At 44.8% G+C, this 24811-nt stretch overlaps 1 protein-coding gene across 3 annotated transcripts in view; it reads left to right on the top strand.

Moving 5' to 3' along the window:
* Nucleotides 1-213: 213 nt before the first annotated feature.
* The window catches only part of CIT (citron rho-interacting serine/threonine kinase), a gene marked incomplete at both ends in the record, with an annotated part of 148240 nt that continues 123642 nt past the window's right edge, over nucleotides 214-24811 (top strand). For all 3 annotated transcript variants that reach the window (XM_084253330.1, XM_084253331.1, XM_084253329.1), the window contains 4 exons: nucleotides 214-312; nucleotides 4508-4649; nucleotides 8523-8698; nucleotides 14173-14274. In XM_084253330.1, coding sequence (XP_084109456.1) covers nucleotides 214-312; nucleotides 4508-4649; nucleotides 8523-8698; nucleotides 14173-14274 — 519 coding nt within the window. The remainder of the gene's footprint in view (nucleotides 313-4507; nucleotides 4650-8522; nucleotides 8699-14172; nucleotides 14275-24811) is intronic.

Genomic DNA, 24811 nt, shown 5'->3' with positions numbered 1-24811 from the left:
TCAGGTAAGTATATTACCTATCATAGTGAATTGAGATCTGGGTTTTAATCCCCGTTGCCAGCCTGAGCTTCCCAAAATCCATGTGGTGACTGATTTTCACCTCCCTCTCCCTGGTAATCTTGGGGGCTCAATCAGGATGGCTCAAGCCCTCCTTGGGCAAATTGGGAGTATACACTTGACCTTCTCCTGTCTCCCTTCAGCACCAGAGGGGAGATGTTGAAGTTCAAGTATGGGGCACGGACCCCACAGGATGCCGCCGGTGCTGCAGAAGCCATCGCCAGCCGTGCCTCCAGGCTGAATCTTTTCTTTCAGGTATGAGTTGCCTGCAGCTTTCCTTGTCTTTGTTTCCTTGGAACATCCTTGTCACTTTTGTTTTTGTCATTGGGCTGAAGCTAATATTCCTGTCTTACAAAAAGGGTGAATAAGGGCTAACACTTGGTGTCTTGTGTTCACTGACAGTAGTGGTAAAAGGATCTACCAGACAGATAGGAGTAGATGTTGAACTTGCCCTTCAATGGAGATATTTATAATCATTTCTCACTCTTCACACTCTACTAAGTTCGTCTTTGTATAAAGAAAATAAAAATCAACAAAAGTACTCTTGGCCAAGATTTCTGGAGGTGTAAATCTGTTTCAGCTTCAGGGGTGCTATGTTTTGAATTAAGAAACAAAACAAATTTTGATAAATACACCTGTGAAACCCACATTCCTCCACTTTCCATTACCCCAGAAGTGTTAAAACTTAATTCCATGAGATTGTTTCCAAGTAGACTTCCAATTCTTTTGTTTCTGATGTAGATGGATCACTTGGTATAGAAATTCTTGTTTGGGGCCTCCCCGGTGGCGCAGTGGTTGAGCGCTGGGTTGTGAAGCTGCCTGCAGCCTCTGCAGTGCTGGTTCGATCCCCGGCTGCTCCCCAGCCACCAGAGGAGGGTCCCTCATGGCGCGCAGACCTCTCCTGCCGCCCGCTGCTCCCCTCAGCAGTGTACTTTGGTCCTTCCGCCTGTTCTGCTCCCCGCTCTGGCTCTGGTGAATTCTCTCACCCTCCCGTGCTTCTGACTGTACCCAGTGCTTGTATAAATAAATAAATAAAATAAAATAAATCTTTAAAAAAAATTAAAAAAAAAAAGAAATTCTTGTTTGACTTATGTATGCATAAGTTGGGAGTGGAGGCCGACAATATAATTAGTGATGAGGATTGAGGTTTGAATCCTGGCCTCAGCACTTGTTAGCCATGTTTCGTTGGGTGAGTCAGTTGCCTTCTCCGGCTTCATTTTCCACTCCTAAAGATAGAGCTTGTGTTACTTAATTCACAGAGTGTTTATAAGGATTACATGAGAATATCCTTATAAAGCTCTTAACCCTTGCCCAGCTCTTGGTAAATAAATGATGGCTCTTGGTATAAATGATAACTCTTTATAAAAAATTATTTGTGTATAGAAGATCTGGGGTATAAGCCAGAGGTGCGGGGGGTGAGAGGATTCACCAGAGACTGAGTGGGGAACAGAACAGGCAGATCTACTGAAATACACTGCTGAGGGGAGCAGTGGGCGAGACAGGAGAGGTGTGCTGCACCCTATGTGGCTCCGCTCCCTGGCTGGGGATTGAATTCAGGCTGTAGTAGTGATAACGCTGAGACTTAACCCCTAGGCCACCGGGGAAGCCCCTAAATGAGAACTCTTGTTAACACCAAGTGTAGAATTTATTGTAATAATAGATTTTCTTCACTTAACAGTACTTATATTTAGGAAGGTATTTATGTAGAATATCTGTGTGGTGATTAATATTAATATGATGACTTTTTTCCCAGAATATTGGTATTGGGGAATGTTCATACAGATCACAGTGGAAAACTTAGGTTGTCCTGTGAGACCATCCTGGTGGCCATTTTGAGGCATGAGATCTTTTTCACATTAGCTGGCTGGACGCTGTCACTTTTTCACGTGATTATTAGTTTATTTCAAAACTTGTCCAGCTTATTACAAAAGAATCACTTACGTGCTCATAATGTGCTGGTTATATGATAACTGTGACTTCCAGTTTCCTGCTTATGTCTCTTCAGCCTCATAACGGGGCGGGGGTTATTCTCATTTACTCTTTAAATAGGAGGGGACACCTAGGGGACACCACTTGCCTGGCAAGTGGCAGAGCCAGGCTCCCTTTCTGGTCTGTCTGACTCCAAGACCTGGGCGTGTAACTACTGGGTGACACTGCCACATAGGTCAGAGTGTATTTGGTGCATCTTATATATCTTATATTTCAATGTCATAGCAGAAAGGGTATGTCCCCAATTCATCTCTTTAATGGTGAGTTTCCATGTCCCCAGGAAAGCTATTACTTGCTTTCTATTCAGGTCAGTACTTGAGACTGAGTCTCAGTTTGTCTTTTTCCTCCTGCTTAACACGACTTCCCAATGCGTTCTACATTATTGCTTAGCAGACTTTTAGATTCTTGAGCCAGCAAAATTTCACAAATTTGCAGGGTCACCCTAAGTTTGCTAGCTTGTTATTTTGCCATGTAACAGAGGTAAAGAAACAAGCAGACAAACAGAAAAATCTATTATCTTCTGGTCCTTTTATTAAAAATGAAGGGCACTCAAGAAACGCTGAGAGAGGAGGGACAATTCAGAATGAAGAACTGTTATCCAATCTGAATACACTGAGCTTTATAAGAGTCATTATGTGGTAGTCTTTTTTTTCTCATTTCATGGCACACTTGATAACTTTGTTAAGATGCACGACTATCTTCAGGAAATGTTCTCTAGTCTAAACTCATTGAAGAACAGAAGAAAAGAGTTCATCTTTTTCAGTTAGTGGTGAACTACCCACTAGATAGGTATAGTGACCCAGTGCTTTCCCTGCCTGACTAAGGTCAGAATTTTGGGGGGAAATTGGTGAATAAAACAGATTCTAAGCTACAACCTGGAAAATTCTAATTCAGTAGCTTGGAGCTAGGACCAGAGAATCTATTTTTTTTTAAAGTCCTCTAGTGATTCCAGTGTAAGCACTCAAAAAGTGAGTGCCACAAAGCCACGATGATTATTTTTTCTTAGGCTTCTGTGGGCTGGTTGGATTCAACCAGGCAGACCTGGTTTTCTATTCTGTTACCTCAGCTGGGGTCACTGTCATCTTATTCAGTTGGGAGGTTGACGGGGACTGGAACATTCGGATGCTGTCTGCTAACACTAGCAACTCAGTCTTCTACCTGGCCTTTCTCCTCTATGAGTACTTTTGCTATTCAGTAGTTTAGCTCAGGGCTGGTAATTTTTTTTTGCATACACACACACACACACACACTTCTTGTGGGTCGTATGGTCTCCATTGCAACTGTTCAGTTCTGTCATTGCAGCCTCCAAAGTCGCCACAGACAATATGTAAATGAATGGGTGTGGCTGTGTGCCAATAAAACTTTATTTATAAAGCAGGTAGTGGGCCTGACTTGGTCCATACACCATAGTTTGCTGATCTCTGGTCTAGCCCAAATATCTTTAAATGGCACCTGGTTTCCCAAAAGAGCAACAGAAGAAGCTGCTTAAGGATTGCCCTGAACTGGCACAGGACTGCCTTTGTCAGAGATTCAAGAGAGAAATAGACTTCAGCTTTTGATGGGAGCAATGACAAGTGCCTTAAGAATGAGAACTGTTTGTGGCTATGTTTGCAGAGAGATGGCTGCACGGTCCATAGCTTGGCATGTGGGGATCACTGCTGTGGGCAAGGGGTGCAATATCATTTCTTTGGGGCCCAGGTGTGAGTATAAATGAGTGAAGTGAGCCAGATGGAAGACTGAGTCAGGTCTGCAGTCAAGTGTACAACACATCTGCCAGCCCCGTCACCAGGCAGGAGTAGAAGCGGTGCTGGTAGGTCTGCCATTGTTTCAAGAGAAGCCAGAAAATCCTTCTACCCTTTTTCTTTTTTGATCCAATCTCCTGATTTTTCAATATTGGCATATAATTCAAATTATTTTAAATACTACAAGCCAAACAAAACATGTCTGTGGGCTAGATACAGTCTGCCGGTTTGCAACTGTCGCTCTCCATCAGGAGTAAATTCAGCTTTAGTGTGTCACTCCATTCACTGGCGATTGTCAGAGTGAATTAAAGAAAATAAAGTTATATCAACAAGCTTGGGGCCACATGAAAGAAGTGGCAATCATAGTTTCCTGCTGTAGAGACATGGAAACACATCAGAACCAAAAGGGTCCAGAGTGAATGTTTCCACACGCCTCAAACCATCAAGAAGGGAGGCCCTTTTCTTATTAATGACATGCTTGTGATATTTTTCTTCCAAGGCGCTGGTGAAAGAAACCCTTAGTAATAGAATCACACGAGTGATAACTTATTGACTGTCCGTTGATGTCGCTTTAAGGAATGAAGCCACAGGATTGTGCTGTTAGCGTGTGTCGTGAGCAGTTAGTTGAGTTGGTGGCTTATAATTTACTCTGTGTGGATGTTATTGATCAAAGCTTTTCATTATTGACAGTGTCTCCATCTGCTGTTTGCTGTTTTTAGGGGAAACCACCCTTTATGACTCAACAGCAGATGTCTCCTCTTTCCCGAGAAGGGATATTAGATGCCCTCTTTGTTCTCTTCGAAGAGTGCAGTCAGCCTGCTCTGATGAAGATCAAACACGTGAGCAACTTTGTCCGGAAGTGTAAGTTTGGAGAACTTTTTCCTGAAAATCGAGAAGATGGGAAGGCTGCCAAAGGCAGAATGAGTTAGTGGCTGGTAGCATTGGGGAAGCGCTCTGCTCTGAGTCAGACAGACACCTGCTTCAAGATCAGGAGACTGGAAAAAGTGAGGCCTCATGGTTGCAAGTGACAGAAACTCAACTAAAACAAACTTAGGCCCAAAAGTGAATTGATTGGCTCACGAAATGGAAAATCCAGGGATGGGTCTAACTTCAGTCTGATTCCAAGGACTTGAATGGTGTCCTTGACCCTGTTCTTACTCTTTCTCAGGATCAATTCTCTGATAGGCATGGTAGGCACGGTACTTAGGGCCCACAATATTTAATTTTACCGCATAGCATTTATTTTAATCAATTTAGTTTTAATTTATTTTAAAGTTCTAAGAAAAATATGCCTATAATAATAATGTATTATTGTGTACTAATGTATGTGTAATGTATTCCACTTTTTACCACTGCAGTCATAAAATATAATTTTTGATTTTTTTATCTTCAGGAAGGGCTGACAGAGGCAGAAGTGCCTAGGGCCTATGAAAGTCCTAAATCACTTTTGTCCATAAAAATATTTATTATGGATTCAAACAGATCTAAAGGTAAAGAGATGAGCCTAATGAACCCTCATGTACAGTCAGCCAGCTCTAGAAATTATGCGTGTTCTAATATTATTCTTGTTTAATTTTAGAGAGATGGATCATACATGTAGTTTTGCTCACTTAGCAATATATTTACTTGACAAATATCTATGGAGTACTTACTCTGTGCCAGGTTCTGGGTTTACAGTCATAGTCAAAACAGACAGAAATCCCCACCCTTAAGAATCTATATTGTGTGGTAAAGGAGCTACCTCCTTCTTTTAAACGTGTGCCGAATGTTCTTTTACCTTGGCGGACTTTTAGGCTGCTTCCGCTTTCCGGTGGATGGGCCTTGAGTTTGTCTGACTCTTCCTGTGACAGCAGCACTCATCATGAGCATGGCTCTTTGCATCTTATCCTGCGGGTATTCCCTTGAAGGTTGAATTCCTAGAAGTTGAAATGTTGGATTACCTAGTTTAAAAAAGGAAGCAATGCATTCAGCTGTATTGACTTTTGCCCCCTAGATCCAAAGGTTTACATATATATATTTGTGTGTGTGTGTGTATAGAAGAACTGGGTGTAGGCCAGAGGTACAGGGAATGAGAGGATTCACTAGAGACAAAGGGGAGCAGAACAGGCGAATCTACTGAAATACACTGCTGAGGGGAGCAGCGGTAAGATAGGAGAGGTTTGCTGTGCTATGTGGGTCAGCTCCCTGGCTGGGATCGAGCTCAGGCTAAAGCAGTGATAACCCTAAGACTTAACCCCTGGGCTACCAGGGTGGCCCAACAGTGGGTTGTTCTGGGATTAAATGAGAATGTGTAGGAAGTGCCTGGTACAGAGTGAGGTCTCAGTAAAGTTAAGCAATTTCAACTCGATTATTAGGCTAGTCCTGGTTTATCTCACAAGGTCCTTGACATTTTCACTGAGGTGCTCTGGGGCTTCCCCTGCACATTAATATTCAGCACCTGCTGGACTCTTCATTACTGTAATTGCAAAGTCCAGGGGTGAAGGGTGATGGCGTTTTGGAGTCAGAATCCTGGAAAGAAGTTGTGAAGGTAATCTTTTTTAATAGTCATAGATGTGGGGTATAGTGTTATCTGTTTACCTTGATAACCCAAAGCCTATGAATAGAGCCAATGTGACTTGGCCTGGTTTCTCGGAATTCTGAGAGTATTGTGGTAGTTTTATCTGTAAGCAGTTTGTCTGCTTATGTGATTGAGGTACCTGGTGATTGCTTGTGACAGAAGCCGAGTTATGAAGGTGGACGATGCTGACACAGCTTGGGGGTACAAGGCCTAATAGAGACTCAACAGAGACTGGCCTTGTGTGTGAGCAGTGATGAAACTGGGTTCCACCCAGGAAGTTGCACACCAGTGTATTTGGGGCATTATAATTCAAAACTCAAATGCTTGAATGAAAGAAACTTGGAGAAGGAGAGGGAAGAAAGATAGGGCCTGGCACAGTGATGTCAGGGCAAAAGGAGAATATGGTCTAGCTTTCAATTTTGCTTCTGCATGGGATTCCTGAAGAGGGCTCTCCATTTCTTTGTTGCTGTGATCAGGGTGAATTCATGCTGATCTACCCACCGTGCTTGCCTGATTCCCAAGGGACTGAAGAAGGTGTTTTTCAGGATGACTGGCTGGAGTGAGTGGTGTGGTCTGTGGGTGGGAAGATGCTCAGTGTAGTGGAATTCATCATATGTGCCTTTGATCCAAGTGGATTTAGCTCCACTCACGCAGCAAAACAAGGGGAGGGGTAATAACAATTAAGCACTGATTAATTCATCTTTGTGCCACCTGATGATGGTGGGTACAAAATGGCTCTTCCTTCTGTTGGACTCAGTCACTCTGCTAGCGTGAACAACATGCCAAGCTGAGTGTACCTCCCAGAGGGTACACTCTGGTCCCAGCCACAGAGACGGCACTCGCCCTCCACACCCAGAGGATTCCTCGTGGGGTTTCAGGACAGCCTCTTGGTTTTCAGTGTGGCACCTTTCTGAGGGGTTCTGGATAATTTCAATTACATGTCTCTTTTGTCTTCCTTTGGAATGTAATCCCAGTATATGGTCCCTGTAATGTGCAGGATTGGATTTTTCTGGAGTCACAGCTCACTCCTCCATCCCGACATCAGTGTCACTCCATATCCAGTGATGCCTGGGCTATGTGTCCTTAGGGCATTAACGAATGTGTGTTAAATTCCAAGTCTGTCATCCATGTGGTCCATACTTCACTGACTGAAGATCTCCAGCTCTTTTGGACTCATTGTTTGTGTCCCCCATGAATTCCTGTGTTGAGGCTCCAGCCCCCAGTGTGGTGGTATTTGGAGGTGGAGCTTTTGGTAATTAGATTTAGATGATATTGTAAGGGTGGGGCCCTTATTACGACCTTAGCATCTTTCTGGGAAGAGCAAGAGAGACCAGAGCTCTCCCTCTTCCTGCCTTGTGAAGACACTGAGATATGGGCCCTCATCAGGAGCTGGATCTGCAGGCACATTGATCTTGGACTTCCCAGTCTCCAGTTATGAGGAATAAATGTTTAATCCATTTCATTTATGGTAATTTCTTATAGCAGCCTGAGCAGGCTAAGATACTGCCTGAGAGCTTTCACTAGGCAAAGGAATAACACTCTAAGTTAAGATAAAGGTAGCTGCAAACCCTTCCAGATGTATGACATGTCCAGATGTATGACATGGTTCTTTGGATGAATCCTTTTTTTTTTTTTTTTTGGTAGCCTTCCCACACAGGAAGGCAGAAGGCATCCCTGTTGCACAATGCAAGGAAGAGAAAATGGAAAATGGGCTAGTGGGAGAAAACTGAGCAGTACACTATAATCAGAAAGGAATGATTGGGAAGACGACTCCAGAGTTGATTGAGGATGGGAATCATATTGCTTGCATCATTTATAACTTGGTCTAAATGCTGATAAAACCTTTGACCACATATTTCCCTGCAGACTTCAGAGAAGAGGAAGAAATACACGCCTCTCCCTCCCCTATTTTCTAAGTCTACGGAATTCAAATTATAGCTACCATGGAAACTGTGCTTTGGAATTTCTGGAGCCCTTAATTTTAACTTAACATATAAAAACATTTTTGTGCTGATTTTATAATTATTCATGACGGATGAGAAAGTGACTAAATGTCTTTTGACAGTGAGGGAAGACATAAGAACACTTTTTCTTTCTTTTTTTTTTTTTATGGCTTTATAAAGATGCATGTATTTGAAGTGCTTTATTTACCTGAATAACTCTTCCATCTTGGGCAGATTCTGACACCATAGCTGATCTACGGGAACTTCAGCCTTCGGCCAAGGACTTTGAAGTCCGAAGTCTCGTAGGTTGTGGCCACTTTGCTGAAGTGCAGGTGGTGAGGGAGAGAGCCACCGGGGACGTCTATGCCATGAAAGTCATGAAGAAGAAGGCCTTGTTGGCCCAGGAGCAGGTAGGAGCATCCTGCTATCACAGCCTTTCCCCTTTCTGTACCAGAATGTTCCTTGCAGAGATGATAATCTGCTGAACTTGCTTCTCTGATGGAGCAAGTTTTCCTGTGTGATTCGATCATTAATTACAGTTGCATGGGCAGAAAGGGCTCTGGCAGCCTCAGCTCTTCTCAAACTGATGGGGACTATTTTTGAAGGCTCACATAGACTCCCTGTGGTCCTTGATCATGGTTCTGTAGCGGCATTTTATTCAGAACCAACTTGGCCTTTCAGCTGAATTTGAGATGATCTGTCATGACCGTTGGCTGGGGATCCAGGGAAACGCTTATGGTGGGGGGAGTCAGCGTGTTTGCTTTTGCACGCTGCTTGCAGCTCTCTATTGTGGGCATGTATATTTGATTTTAGAACAGGCCATTGATGAAATTAAACTGTTATGTGGCTAGGGAGTTGCTCGTTTGAGAGCAGATAAGAAGTTATCTCTTTGGTGGTGGTAATTTGCTCCTTTTTAAACAAGGCGGCTGCTCCAGACATATTGATTCATTTGCTGTGTTTCTAGAGAGACGGCCATCAGCCTTGCAGTTCAGAGAGTAATTTATTAGTTACAGACGTTCGAGTGCACATCGTGTGTCTGATAATGTGCCGGGCTCCGTGGGAAGCCTGCAAAAGGAATTGAGCTCCCTGGCTGTTAGCTTCAGGGTTTAAAAACAACCTTGGAAAGTGGAAGAAGGATGCAGATGTGGATATGAAGCAGGCGCCTGCCAGCTAAAGCGCTGCAGAGGGGACGGGCAGTTAGCAAACTCATGAACGATGGCGAGAGGAGGGTGTGGGTGAGCCAGGGACGCTTAGAGAAAGTTCCTGTGCAGACAGGGCATGTTAGTTCTGGGCAGAGATGAGACGGGGACATGTCAGGTGGAAGAGGGGCCTGGGTGGCCATCTGGAGGCTTATTAGAACGCATTCAGATATGAGAGAGTGAGTGTGTGTGTATGTGAATAGTTTAGAAATGGGAGAAATAAGGACAGTCAGGCGGGAAGGGGGTGATTTGTGGGAAATCTCAAAAACTGTAGTTTTGTATATATGAAATATAAAATCTGTTTTAACTAGTGTTGGTGCTAAGTTCAGTGGTATTAAGTATGCCCATGCTATATCTACAGCTTTATTACTATCCCAAAGAGAAGCTCTGTGCCCATAAGCAGGAGCTCACCCTTCCCTCAAAGACAGTTGTGTGGAATTGCAATCTCGTTGGAGGGATGGTGCCATCCGGGCTTATTGATGGAGGAGGCTGGGATCAGTGGCTGAGGAAACTGCTTGTCAGAGTCCAGAAGTGATGTGGCCCTGGCCTGGGCGTAGCAGTGTACTCTGAGCAACTTCAGAGAGGAATTGGGACAGGACGCTGCAGGTCAGGGGAGGAGGGGACCTGAGGGTGCTAAGTCATCTCCCAGCTGCAGGACCAGTGGTCATCGTACCCACTGCCTGAGCACCTGTTGAGTTTGGTGGGCTCCTATGTCCTTGGGAAGAGCCGTTAGATGTAGCCCCATTATGTTTTAAATGGGAAATAGGCACGTGCAGAGAAAGTAATCCAGCACGTTGCAGGCAGGCAACAGAGACGTCCCAATGGGGGTGCCTTCCCTTGGGCAAGTGACTGGACACAACCGGGTGTGAGTGTGGGCTGGGTGGTTTTATTTATTTCTGTATTAGTTTAATTTATGTATTTATTAATTTGGCAGTTATTTATGTGCCTGTGTAACTCTGGGGTTACATTTTTACTCCTCCTTCTGTGCACACACTTCATTCACCCTCCACCAAACCTCCCCTGCCAGTGCCCTACCCCTCCGCTTCTACTGCCCCCCTACCCTCCCCCTGTTCCCTCCTAACCAGTATGTTTTTCACTAGGTCTAAGATTTGTTTTGAGGCCTGCCCAGATTAGCAGATTAGCTGTGTTCTGCCAGCATGTTTTTTGGCTATTTATATTTTACAGGTAAGTGAAACCACTGTCTTAGGGAATGGATGGTGACTTTAATTAAGACCTGTATGTGTGTGATTTAAAATAAAAACACCCTAAAGGTCCCCCCAAGCCCCCTCCCCCTTTTTCTTTTAATCACACACATACAGGAGTAATTAAAGCCACTCATCCATTCCTTAACATGGTGAATATGAAGAGACAGAGGATCCATAACTGAGCCACGGTGAGGCCTCAGAATTTAAGGGCTTGCGAGGAGAAGCCAGCACTGAAGTGACTGAAAGAAGTTGCCAGAGAGGAGGAGGGGAGAGGTGGCAGTGTCTGGCCAGTGAGACCTGTCACCTAGGAGAGGCCAGCACACCTGCCCGAGCTCTGAGGACCTCAGCGCTCCTCAGCGACTGTTTATTTTAATGGAAGCTTCAGGGGTCAGACAAGGAGTGAGCGGTGAGGAAGATGTAGACTTTTCAGTTCAACCACCCTTCACTGCACAGCTTTTATGAGCCAGGAAGGAAAGATGCATCAGCAAATCAGTGTGATAGATGATTTGCAGGGGGGGTGTGCTGGTGACTCTCCTGGACTACCAGATGACTTGGGGCTGGATGTGGACAGAGTATTTTAAATACCTTTTAGCATTAACTAGCACATCAAAGCCTGGGGCTTTAGCAGGTGTTGTTGTTGGAACTAATGGAAGTGGGTATATTTGAAAATCAATTTAAAAATGAAACAATGAGGGCCTCCCTGGTGGAGCAGGGGTTAAAGTCTCAGTGCTATCAAGCTATCGTCAGCCACTGCAGCACGAGTTTGATCCCCGGCCAGGAAGTCGACCCACATGGTGCAGCAGACCTCTCCTGTCTTGCCCACTGCTCCCCTCAGTAGTGTATTTCAGTCTGTCTGCCTATTCTGTTCCCCACTCTGTCTCTGTTGAATCCTCTCACCCCCCCACACCTCTGGCCTGTACCCCAGTTCTTGTATGCATGAATAAATAAAAATAAATCTAAAAACATGAAATTTTTTCTATTTACAGTGTCACCTAGGGTTATACAGTATCTATGCTATATATAGCATGTAAAATATATGTGATATAATATAAAAATAAAAACAATAAATATGTGCATATATTAGATGTATATATAGAGTCATGTAACTGTAGATATAAAATCAGTTATGTAAATAATAATATAAATATGTATCTGCATATAAAAATTTATTTTAAGCAGTTTACTCTAGTGTTAGTGGGGATTAGAAGGCTCAGAATTCATGGGGCCTGCAAGCAGGCAGGAAATTCTTGGGCAGCAGCTGAGGAGTATGTAATATGATCTTGAGGCTGAATTTCTTCTTTCTCAGGGAAACCTCAGCTTTTTTTTTTTTAATTGATTGATTGATTGATTGATTTATACAAGAACCAGAGTACAGGCCAGATGCACTCACGGGAGGGTGAGAGGATTCACCAGAGACAGAGCGGGGAACAGAACAGGCAGACTGATGAAATACACTGCTGAGGGGAGCAGCGGGCGACACAGGAGAGGTCTGGTGCACTATGTGGGGCCCTTGCTGGCTGGCTGGGATTGAACCGGCGCTTCAGTGGCTGTGGACAGCTTCACAGCGCTGTGCTCAACCGCCTGTGCCACCAGGGGAGGCCCCGAAACCTCAGTTTTGTTCTTAAGATCATCCCAACTGGTTGGATGAGGCCCACCCAGATCAGGATAACCTTTACTAAAGTCCACTAGCCGTAGATGTTAGCCGCTTCTACATCTACAAAGCACCTTCATGTAGCCCAGTGATTGGGTTCTATGGCCTAGCTAGGCTAACACATGAAGTCGTCACATACAGTAGGACCTTTTCTTCCTCAGCCATTTGAAGAGAAGTTGCTAACCTGATTCCCCATCATCCCTGCAGCCACTTCAGGGTGTGTTTCCTACCATAAAGGTGTCCTCCCTCGAACCACAAAGCAGCCATCACAATCAGGAAATTGGCAAGGGTGCCTTACCACCATCCACTCCTCAGACCCTGTCGAAGCTTCACCAGTTGTCCCTGGTCTTTAGAACAGAAGGATCCAGGCCAGGATCACACACGGCATTTCATTGTTCTGTCTCTTTATCTTGTCCCATCTGGAACAGTCCCTCCATCTCCAGGACTCTCATGACCTTGGTGATTCAGGGCAGGATAGTCCAGTTATTTGGTAAGACTCAGATTATCTGGTGATGCTCACGTTTCCGTTCAGATTGTAGCTCCTCGGCAGGAATGTCACCGGCGAGATGCTCCGTCTCATTGCATCCTGGTGGATGTGATGACACTGTTTCAGGTTGTCAACTTCACGGTAATGCTCACTTTGACAGTTTCACGAGAGGGTGACTGTCCTGCTTCTCCACTGTGGAGTTAGTCCCGTCTCCTCGGTAATTACAGAAGTGCCTAGAAGGGAGGTGCTTTCAAACTATGGAAATCCCCATCCTCCCTAAGACTTGCCTTTATTTACTTGGATCAGTATGTACTGCATTTTCCTATTTTAGTTACTACCCTTTACCATCAAGATTTATTTTTATATATATAAAAACTGTCCCTAAGTTGGCCACAGAGAATCTCTTCAGGGCAGCTTTTGTGTTCTTTGGACATACCCCTATCTTTTTTTCAGCACCCTTCTTGCTGACATAAGATGCAGAAGCTTTGTACTTTTGTTTGCCTGCTCCAGCCCTGCAGTCAGTCATTTCTTTACGGACCCTGTTCCTTTCAGAAATGGTATTGAGAGGACAAGATTGAGATGTCACTGTTTCCAGAACGCTTTGGGAGACAGAGCTGAGGCATAAGTGTATATATACAACATAGCTCCTATGCACGCATGTACTTATTTCTGTGTCTAAATATGCTGGAAACCATGTCTTCATATCAGCACCGCCAAACCCAGCTTCTCTAGGCTCATAGGTTTATTCTGGTTTTCACCCTTTCCATGTTTGTGACTCTCTTATCTGACGCTATCTTTAATGTATTACTAATTTTATGCATCCATGTATACCTGTCTTTGCTGCTGCCCCCTCCTGACTCCTGGCCGTCCTATTTTTGTGGTTACCTTCCTCATCTTAAGGCCCTTGTGACCCTGCAATAGGTGCCCCCCACAAGGTTACTGCTCCCCTCTCCCTGCTTGGCCCTGGCACCTTGTTCTAGCCCGTGAGGTTCTCTGCCTGCCACCTGGCGTGGAACCTTAACTGGTTTAACCCATCTAATGGCTTTAATTGTTCAGGAAGGAGAGGGGAAGAGGAAGAGGTAGAGAAAGATATTTATATTTATGTGTGAGTAGAATTTAAAGAGGGACTTTAAGTAAATAATCAGAACTGGCAAACACTGAGTGAACTAGGCGAATGAATGAGATTTGTGGATGCTGGGCTAAATGATGACCCTTTTTTTTTTTAAATTGATGACCTTATGGACATCAGTTTAGGCCTAAAGAGAGAAGAAAGGACAGTCCTCTTCCCACACCCTCCCCCCTTTTGTTCTTTAATTGTCTAACGTGATTCTTTTTCTCCTAGGTTTCATTTTTTGAGGAAGAACTGAACATATTATCTCGGAGCACGAGCCCTTGGATCCCCCAGTTGCAGTATGCTTTTCAGGACAAAAATAACCTTTATCTGGTGAGTCTTTGTTTCTGTCTCTCTGAAATTAGTCTAGCGCTGAGATACCCAGATAACACCGCTGTAGACTCGAACGAGGTTCTTGCCAGTGTGGCTGTGACATCGCTCCTTTGTTCTCTTGTTTTCCTGATGCACAGGTGTCTCCTGTTCTCCTCATCTTGCAGATTAAGGGTTAGGCACTTACAAACAACCCCATTTAGTGTTGGGATTGTAGCGAGAGCTTAAAGGACAATACCAAGAAGTCATTTATTGGGGAATGGTCTGTTTTTACCTTTAGTAGAATGTCTCTTTTATTTTTAAAAGTTGAGATACTAATGCATGGTTATTGGAAGAGAATGAAAACATTGCAGAATTGTGTAAAATAGATGGGGAAGTTCCCGACCTTTTTGCAAATCCCATTCCCAAGGGAGACAAATGTTGCTGGCTAATCGTTCTTTCTGGCCCTTAACTGTGCCTCATGGGAAAAACACTTCTGTGTCTGTGTGTATAATACATGTAAATAGGGCTCAACAGGTTGAGTGCAGTACTGTGAAGCTGTCTGCAGCCTCTGCAGAGCGGGTTCGATTCCCGGCTGGCCAGGGAGATGCCCACATGGCGCAGCAGACCTCTCCTGACTTGCCTACTCTTCCCCTCAGCAGTGTCTTCTGCCTGCTCTGCTCCCCGCTCTGTCTCTGGTGAATTCTCTCACTCTCCCCGTGCCTCTGGCCTGTATCCCCTTTCTTGCATAAATAAAATTTAAAAAGAAAACACATGTAAATAGTTCATTTTACAAAAATAGCACATTGCTCTCTACTCTGCCCCTCAGCTTGCTTTTTTGCCTTTCAGCAGTTGGTCCCAGACATCCTTCTTGTCAGTACATGTAGATCTGCCTCATTCATTTGAATTGTGCTAGAGATTTCCCTGATGTACATGTGGGATGACTTATAAGATGCATCATTCCTTTGGGAGCCTTGTTTAGGTTCCCAAAGTAAAGAAGGGTATCCTAGGAACAATTTTTACTCCTAATTCACCCCTTAGAAAAAGACTGACCTGTTACCTTGAATGGATATTAGCTTTTATAGGAGGTACAGGTAAGTGACAAGGGTATGGGAGAGCTGGACTCTTATTTATCTTGAACTTCTGCTGGGCATTATTTTGGGACTTCACTGCCTTTATTTCTGACCTGAAATAAGCAGTTGATTGGCTTTGGTTTCATATCAGTTGGGAACCCAGTGCTGATAGAGAGGTTCCTGGGGCCCCACTTCTAAGCCAGGATGTTTTCACACAAGCGCCTCAGGAGGCTGGGCTCACCTGGGCCCCGTCTCTTCATAACCTGCACGCTGGCCTGTGGGGCAGTGTCTTTCCTCGAATATGGTCATGGACACTTTCCTTCCTGGATAACTGGAGTGTAGAGTCCTGACCTTCGCAAGTGACCTTGGTGTGTTTCTGGCCTCACCAGTATTCCTGGACATCGGTTGCATGTGCAGCATGTTCCTTGTATTCCCTGTGTCATGTGGAGCCCTCAGATTTGGCCGTATTAATATATTTCTTCATTCACCCCTCAGAAAAGAAGTTACCTTGAAGAAATAGGAGTTTTATTTGTTATTGTTGCTTGCGAAATTTTAATGGGTGCCCTGACAAGTGATTTAGAACTCCAACTTGTGAGCCTAAGGTTTGTTTTTGTGGCAAGACATAACAGTAGCCGTCCTGGGGCTAGGAGGGGCTCTAGTTTTTGGCAAAAGTCTGCTTGTGCTGCTCCATAAATGAGCTCATTTTTCTATTTCTCCTTTTTTAAAAAAAGATTTATTATCCATACAAGAATTGGGGTGTGGGGGAGGTGAGAGGACTCACTGGAGGCAGAATGGGGAGCAGAACAGGCAGACTGACTGAAATACACTGCTGAGGGGAGCCGTGGGTGAGACAGGAGAGGTCTGCTGTGCCATGCGCGTCAGCTCCCTGGCTGGGGATCGAACTCATGCTGCAGTGTCTGGCCATAGCTTGATAGCACTGTCTTTAACCCCTGTGCCAACAGGGAGGCCCCAAGAGCTCACCTTGATCTCCCATCTTATGCGGCATCTTTTTGAAGGCAAGCATTGTTGAGATGCTTTTGGACTCCAGCACTGCAGGTCAGTTTCGGTAATGAGGATGCCAGATACTGAGTGTTCCTTGTAAAGGACCCAGGTGAGGACCAGTGGTCCAGTCACTGGTGGCTTCGGGGAAGCCACTGCTTGCTCCTTGGCGGCCAGCAGCAGAGATAACAGGGACCCTGGAGTGACACTCATGCTTAGTTTTCTTTGTATTGAGGGTGGTGTTTTGTTTTCTCCATGGTGTTTTTCAAATCACATGTTGAAGAGGGTAACATCTGGGCATTTTGAGAACCATAACTCTTCAGTGTCATCATTCTTGACCCTACCAATTGGCCTTTTCACAGTCAAAGATTTCACAGCTGGGACCTCTGCTTGGATGCAGCCTTCCTGGAATATGTTGTAGATTGGGCACAGGTGCCATTCCTCTGCCAGGACAGGCTCCCAACTGCAGGGGCTTCCTTTTTTGGGCCTCCAGTTATGGGGCTTTCCAATGGATTTTGCCACTGGCATTGGCCTCCTTAGTTAATGAGCACCATCCAGAGTTTTACCCATCATCTTGCAAGATGGGAATGAACTTTAAACAGTTTTCTGGCATTCTGGTTGCCTTAGCACATTGGTACCTGGGTGCAGTGACATTTTATACCCTTTTTTAGTAGCTCAACTAGTTATTATTGGGATCTTGTAATTATTTTCTTATCTGCATATTCAAGTACTTTGGTACTTTGGAGTTAAATGCTTGCTAAGGATACAGGTTCTCATATAAAATTGCAAACTTAGCATAGGAATTAAGATATGATTATAGACCTACCATCCCTTAGCTGTAATTCTGAGATACCCAGTGCTCGGAATAACCTCAAGTTCTTTTGTTACTTATTTGGCAACAAAACCTGACCTGAACTCTTATTCATTCCCTTCAGTGTGATTATTCATACATTTTGCTGCAAAATTATGAATGCGTTTGAGATCCCAGACCCTACCTGAGGGCGTTACATGCTATCAGGTCTGTTCACCATCTCAACTTTTTAAAATCCGAATGTTTCTGAATCTGGAAACACATCTGTCATTAGATAAGAGGACTGTTGAATCTATGTTGGCGTCACAAAGTACTGCAATTCCATTGTGTCTGCTGACTACTTCTAGGTAACTAACGCCTTAAAGTTTGGGCAAACATACAGAGTATCCTCTGGCAGCTGGATATGAATTTGTAATACAAATTGATGATACATTGGAAATCAATGAAAAGAATTAGGATTCTACTTCTGATATGTTCCTCACAGCTGCCCCTTCACGCAGTCTTGTGTGTACTCTGTGAATGGAGGCTGCCACCTCTTATACCTGCATTATGGCAATAACCTCCGAAGTGTTCTCTCTGCCATCTGTCTCGCCCTTCCCCCTGCTCTTCTGCAGCCAAGTCATCCTGCTGTTAAAACCTTTCCGTACTCCCTGCAGCCCTCTGGATGAAGTCCAGACTTCCACGTGGCTTACAAGGCCTTTTCTCTTACGCCTCCAGTCTTGTTGCTTGCCCTTTCTCTCCTTTTGCTTTACACGCATCTTTTTTTTTTTTTTTTTAAGATTTATTTATTTACGCATACAAGAGCTGGGGTGAGAGGATGCGAGGGGTGAGAGGATCCGCCAGAGACAGAGTGGGGAGCAGAACAGGTAGACTGACTGAAATACACTGCTGAGGGGAGCAGCTGGCGAGACAGGAGAGGTCTGCTGTGCCATGTGGGTTGCTCCCTGGCTGGCCGGGGATCAAACTCATGCTGCAGAGGCTGAGGATTGCTTCATAGTTTGGCGCTTAACCCCTTGCACCACCAGGGAGGCCCTTTATGCGCATCTTGAACTTCCTTAGTTAATTTCTTTGAGCTTGCCCCTGACCTTTCTCCACGCTGTTCACTCTTTTCCTCTTCACCTGGCTGGCTTCTTCTGGGCTTGCACCAGATGTCACTTCTTCCAGAAAGCCTCCCTGGTCTCTCTGCTTCTGGAAGAGATGCCCTTCTGCTGTGCGCTCATAGTGCCCTGCCCTTCCTCTTTGTGAATGGGTGTTGGTTTCCTCCACCAGGCTATGGCTTCACCCAGGGGTGAGATTGTCTCTCTCTTGCTTCCAGTAGAGCTCCCCAAGTAAATGCTTAAGAAATGTTTTTGGATGAATGCATGATTAATTTATAGAAATTTGATTTACATACAGATTTATGTTACAGAAATCATGTTAGCTATGTGAGTTTTATTCTCTAGAGTGCATAATTCAAGATGGACCCAGTGTGATTTTCACAATATGAAGGATATAGCACAAGGAACTTAAACTTAGGTGCTTTTGAATTTTGATGGTTAAAAATTTCCATTTGTAGTTACATACCAATGGATGTGGTTTATCATTTTCTGGCATATAAAAAATTCTAGCAAGGCCTATTTCATATCTGCTTTCATATAACAGGGCTAGTCCATATTCTGGCAGGCAGCCCGTGGCAACAGCTTTGTTGCTGTGGTTCATGAAATTTATTCACTTCTGCAGAACAGATGTCTTCACCCGTGTCCATCTTCACCCGTGTCCTTCCCTGGAGAAACTGAGCTTCACCAAGAAAGTAGTGTTCTACACCACACCACTTGTATTGCTGTATCTAAATTCTTTGTGAGATTCTTAATACTTGCTGACTTTGTATTGGTGTTTTTCATCAATTAAGAAATGTTTTTGGATGAATGCATGATTAATTTATAGAAATTTGATTTACATACAGATTTATGTTACAGAAATCATGCTAGCTATGTGAGTTTTATTCTCTAGAGTGCATAATTCAAGAGCCTGTGGGCTTTTCAGGCTGCCCTTTCTCTGAGCCCACAACTGACTCATGAATCTCCTTTCCCTGCTATGACCTTATATCAACTTCCCGCTGATCATTCTAAAGTTTTTTTCCCCAGATGCACATAGGGGTATATTGGTTAAGGTATAGCCTAAACTACTATAACAGAAAGACCCCAAATACAGTACAGGTTGGTGGAGCAGCTTTGTCACATGTCATTCAGGGACCCAGATTTCTTCCATCTTGTGGCTCCTCAGTCCCTTAGTATGCTGCCCAGTTTGGCATGCTTGAAGTTGGGTTGTTTCCTGGCTCTGTTCACCGGGCAGTAGGAGAAGAGAGCTGAAATGCAGAGCTGGCGAATTCCTTTTTTGGAGAAGGATGTGGAAAGAAGTGTCATTTCTTCTTATAACTTGTTGACACACCTTAGTCATAGGACTGTACATCTGTGCTGCTCTAGCTGTGTGGCCTGTACCCAGCTATGCTCTTCTTACTGTGGCAGAAGGGAAGAATGGATTTGGGGGAGAATAGTCTGCTACCTTTGCAGGTAATAAAAGGTGGAGCTGGGGTTTGGAGATAGGCTTCCTCTCCCCGCCTCACATACTTCCACTCATTGTATTATACTCTTAATCAAAAACCACTTCTAACTGCCATGTTGGTTCTGATGTCCTGCGTGGGATTAGTTCACTATAGCTCCTGTCTCACTTTTCACTCATAGCCATGCAGCTTTGTAAACAGTAAGCAGTTCCTTCCCAGGATGGACAGTTTGGAGGTGGGACGTTTCTAGGCAGTAATCCCATGGCCTGTCTGCGCCCCGGCCAATGCTGTCACTGGGAGTCTGGAGGAGTTAATGAATGCAACTTCATTGTTTATTTTAGTGAAAAGTGGCAGCTTCTGATAGTTTTGACAGCGGGACATGTGCTGTTTTGATCTCTTGCGTAAGATGATCCAGTTTTCAGGCATGTCTCAAAACTTGCCCGCATGCTTGCCTGTTGCTGCTTCAGAAACAGGGTTTGGAAGCTGCCTGCCCATCAGAAGGAAGCTGGTGCTTAGAATCTATGTTCTTTTTTTTCATTGTGCCTTATTTGGCCTCTCCAGAGTCACTGGCCTTTTCAGCTTGAATTTTCTCACCTGCGAAATGAGATATTAATACCTCTTCCTGAACCGGGTTCAGTTGCTGGGTTCAGTTGCTGAGCATGTCATTGCCTTGGGGGCATTCTTTGAATTCTTTGTGCCTTTGAAATAGTTGTTTTGTGTCCTGGTCTTTTGAAGTGTTTTTGAAGGGAGTGCATTTAGACTTTTACTGCTTTAGGAGTCACTATGTAGTTAAGCTGTGCCAGTTTGCCTAGCCCCACCTTAAGAGTTTTTGATTTAGAAGGTCCTAGGAATTTGCATTTTGTTGTTGTTTTTAAAATTGTGTTGTTACCTTTTTATTGAGGAAACACTGGTTTACACCACTATCTATGATTTAGGGGGAGAGGGTCACACCCCCTGAGATGTATGTTACTATCCATGTCCACCACCAAGGAATTTGCATTCTTAGCCAGTTCCCGGGTGGTGCGGCCACTGGCCTGCACCCTAACCCTAATCCCATGTTGGGACCCACTGGCCTATAGCAATAGGTGCAGCTAGTTAGAGTCTGGCGACTGTTTCTTCCTTTTATTCCTCTGTAATAATGCACACACCCAAGATCCCTTTCCTTGCTCTTTCAGGTCAAGGAATGTCACCTGCTCCCCTGCTGTTACCTGCCCTATGATTATTTCCTTAATCTGTATTCACACCTTTGTAAATAGCCCCTTCACTAATCAGTGTCCTCTTTTGAGCGAGCTGCCTGTTTCTTGCCAGGATGCTGGGTGATTCAATGCTCAATGCGGATTTTTTGAATAGATGGATGAATCAGGCTGGGATTCATATTTTTCTGAAATAAAGGACCTTCTCCCTTTTTCCTTGGTCACCTTGTCCTTCAAGAAGAATAATTTACCATCTCTGCCAGGACCCACTGTGCGTAGAGGATCCCTTCCCACCTCCCGCATGCCAAAGATCAGCAACACTGGGCAGAGCAGATGATGCCAGTAGCATCGTTGCATTTTCATGGCATTTTCTGTCATGCTGATTGTAGTGCAAGCATCTCAAGGACACATTTCTCAGAGGTGGCCAGCACAGCGTGTCTTTAATGACACCCCATACAAATTGAAGTAGGGCACTAAAGGGCTATTAACTACCCCACACCCCCTCCACATATGCGTGCAAGGAGGAATGTATACACGTGTGTGTGCACTCGTGCACATGCATGTGTGTATGCTACCCCTCCACTTCCCCCCGCCCCCCGACACACACCCTTAATTTCAGATGCAACACAACTGGTGGGAATTGCCATCCCAGTACTTGGGGTGTAGATGCAGACACCAGCAGAGAAACAGACGCTCCTTCCGAACCCAACACATGTAAAATTTACCCTTTAATTAGCATCTGCAGCTGCTGCCATCAGAAGGGTCTGTCTCTGTTGGCCTGAAAGTCTTTGCTTTAAAAGAGCAAGTCCATTATAGCTCCAAGCCAGGCTCATCTGTCAGCTGCTGTGCTTTCTCTGCCATCCACAGGGTTGTCACATTGTTTAGCGCTGTTTCACCAGAGGGATCTTTTTCCTCCCCCTTCCTCCGGGCCATTGATTACCATGCCTTGGTGAACACCATTCAGATGACCTGCCCGCTGTTTATTGTGTGCAGGATGTCTTCTGTCCTTGCCAGGGCAAAGGATCATTGCTTCAGTGCTGATGGACTGGTTATTTTCCAGCCCTTTGTCGTCTGTAATCTTGTCTTGATATGCAGAAAGGCTCTAGGCAGTCACTGGTGACAGGTGGGCCTCAAGAACAGTGGCTGAGTTAGAGAAGTACCCTCCGCCATGGGCACTTCTCATTGGGTGGGAGTGGGGTTGGCAGCTGGTTTCAGTGCTGGGCTGGGGTGGGCTGGCTAATCAGATCACCCCATGGCTCCTTCACATTGTAGATTCCAGGCAGCCCTGGTTCCTGCAGGTTCTTGGAGCTTGAGCAAGGACATCAGGACTTGCTGATGTCCCTGGAACCCACATATTTTACAAGCTCTGTGAATGTTTGGGATGGGAAGGAGACATACCTTATCCTCTCATTTGTTTAACTTAGGTGTAGGCCAGAGGTATTGGGGGGGGGGGATTCACGAGAGACAGAGCCGGGAGCACAACAGGCAGATCTACTGAAATACACTGCTGAGGGGAGCAGCAGGCGAGACAGGAGAGGTCTGCTGCACCGTATTGGGTTAGCTCCCTGGCCGGGGATTGAACTCATGCCACAGTGGCTGGTGATAGCTTGATAGCGCTGAGACTTTAACCTATTTTTTAAAAAACTTTGTTGTCACCCTATTAGAATTTCAGCTCCATGAAGGCAGGGTTTTTTTTCTGTTTTAGTCACGACTGTTTTCCTCTTATCTGGTTCAGTGCCAGGCCCATGACAGGCACTTGAATAGTCCTTTGCATGAATGTGTTCTATCCATTTTAAAAAGTGCTTCTCCCTGTGACTCTGTGGGGCAGGCAGGTTTGAGAAGCTGTGCCCCAGAGGACTAAGTAGTCTTCTTGGCTTAGAGGCCACGTAGGGGGATCACCACATGGACAGCTCACAGTAACAGTAGACTGGAGTCCTCTATTTTTGACAAAAGCAGATGCTGTGAACAAATGTTGGGCCACGACCGAGGTGGTAACATTAGCCTGAAGTTATTTATAGTGTCTTGCTCACCCTGGTTTTCGTTTGCCACCAGTCATCTGCTATGCAATCTTGAAGACCCTTAGTTTGTCTTTTTTTTTTTTTTTTAAGATTTTTAATGGGTTGAGGTAACAGATTTCAGGTGTACAGTAATTTGCTGCTTTTGATGAAGCTTTTGGAGGCTCTTGATTTTTTTAAAAAAAGCTCAGAAGTGTTTTCCGCAGGCACCCGAGTGCTGGTGTCTTTAAACTCGAGAACTCAGTGATGGATGAAGCTCGAGTTGGCCACACACCAGCCATCTTCTCCAGGGCCTTCGCTCCTCCCAGGATGGGCAGCCGTTCCCCAGGGGGATGGTTTAGAGGTGGGCCTAGCTTGTTGGGACAGCAAAATTTACTCAGTAAGCGGCCACACTAACCGTGCACACTTGGAGTTTTCTAGTATGTAATTTGGGTGTTGGTGGAGGGACAGGGTTGATTAGTGTCTTTGATATAGACCCAGTCTGTGTAGACGTTCGTGCCACCCTGCGTCTGGGTTGACCCTGTGCCGTGGAGCCTGCTGCCTGGCAGCTGTTGTCATTATTGTTGCTTGTCTTCCCAATCAGCCCTGGCTTTGAGCAAATGAAGAGTTGTTCAACTCGTAGAAAAGACTTTTTGAGTCTGGGCAGGGATTTTCAGCTCAGGAAGTTGGATCTGAAGAGGAGCAAAAAACACATCTTTTTGCCTTTCTAAGACACGGTTTTGGTTTTCCAAACTATCTTATTGGTTATTACAAACAGAATCTTCAGGAGTAAACTCCTAGGTACTAAATAATGATGAGTTTGTAAACTTTTAAAAGTTACCAGTGGCTACCTGTCTGGCTGTCACATCCTTAAACTTACAAGCTGTTCGGTTTCTTTCACATCTTTAATAGAGCCAGATTAGAAAATTTATAACGTCGACTTGTCATCATAAATATGCATTGTTCTTATTTTAAGACTTTGTGGTTTTAAAAGCATGAGTACTTCTGTTATTATCTGCAAATTTCTTTTTTTTTTTCCCCTGGATGTTTAAGACCTTTTTAATGGCAATATATATTTAAAACAGACGCAAAAATTAGCACTCACCCACATACCCAGGGCCTGTGGAGAACCAGGTTGGGATGAGTGGGCGAGCTATAGGCTGCCAGGTGGCTCCTGCAGGCTGCTGTAGGACTGGGGAGAGAAGCTCATGTGTACTGTGAATTTTTGGGAAATAAAGTCTGCATTTTAGCTGCCACCCCTTCTGAGGATTGCTGTTCTTGTTAGTTCATAAGTCACTTTTTTTCAGTAGTTTCCATGTATCTGGAAACTTACTCTGCCCAGTATCTGGTTGAGTATTTGCTGCAGGTAAGTTGTAAGTGGGATAGGCATCCAGGTGTCGTGGGAGGCCAGGCAAATTGCTGGCTCCTCCAGGGCGCTCTGGCATGGGGTTAACTTGGTGCTGGATAGTCTTTACAAGGCCATCCGGGACCTCTGGGGGTGTGTGCAGATGTTCCACTTTGACTTGGCAAAAGCTTTCTTGTAACCCTGGACTAAAAGGAAGTGGATTTGGAGAAGGATGGAGAGAATTCGCATCCCAGAGTTGGCTTCTCAAATGTAATGCAACAGGAGGCCCTTGAACAAAGTTTTCTTATTTAATTGGCTGAAGTAGAAGGAACCCACATTACTCAGTGACCCACTTTCACTCTGTGTAACTTGACTTTAAAGTCGCAGTCTCCAAGCACCCGTCCATAAGGATGCACTGTTGTTTGAGAGAGTAAGTGGGTTTTGTGGGAGAAGAAGGGGCGCATTTGTTTGAATCGTGCTTCTTTCCAGAAATGATTTGAGATGACTTAAAAGACATATTTAGAGGGCTCGTAAAATGGGAAATCAGAGCAAAGGTTAGGAGGAGGACTCTGAGGCATGACATGGTTGCAGAGATGGTCATGATGGG

The sequence above is a fragment of the Talpa europaea genome (genome assembly GCF_964194135.1).
Source record: "Talpa europaea genome assembly, chromosome: 14".
NCBI classification, from domain to species: Eukaryota; Metazoa; Chordata; class Mammalia; order Eulipotyphla; family Talpidae; genus Talpa; species Talpa europaea.
The sequence above is the reverse complement of the archived record's forward strand: the minus strand, read 5'-3'. Positions and strand labels throughout refer to the sequence as shown.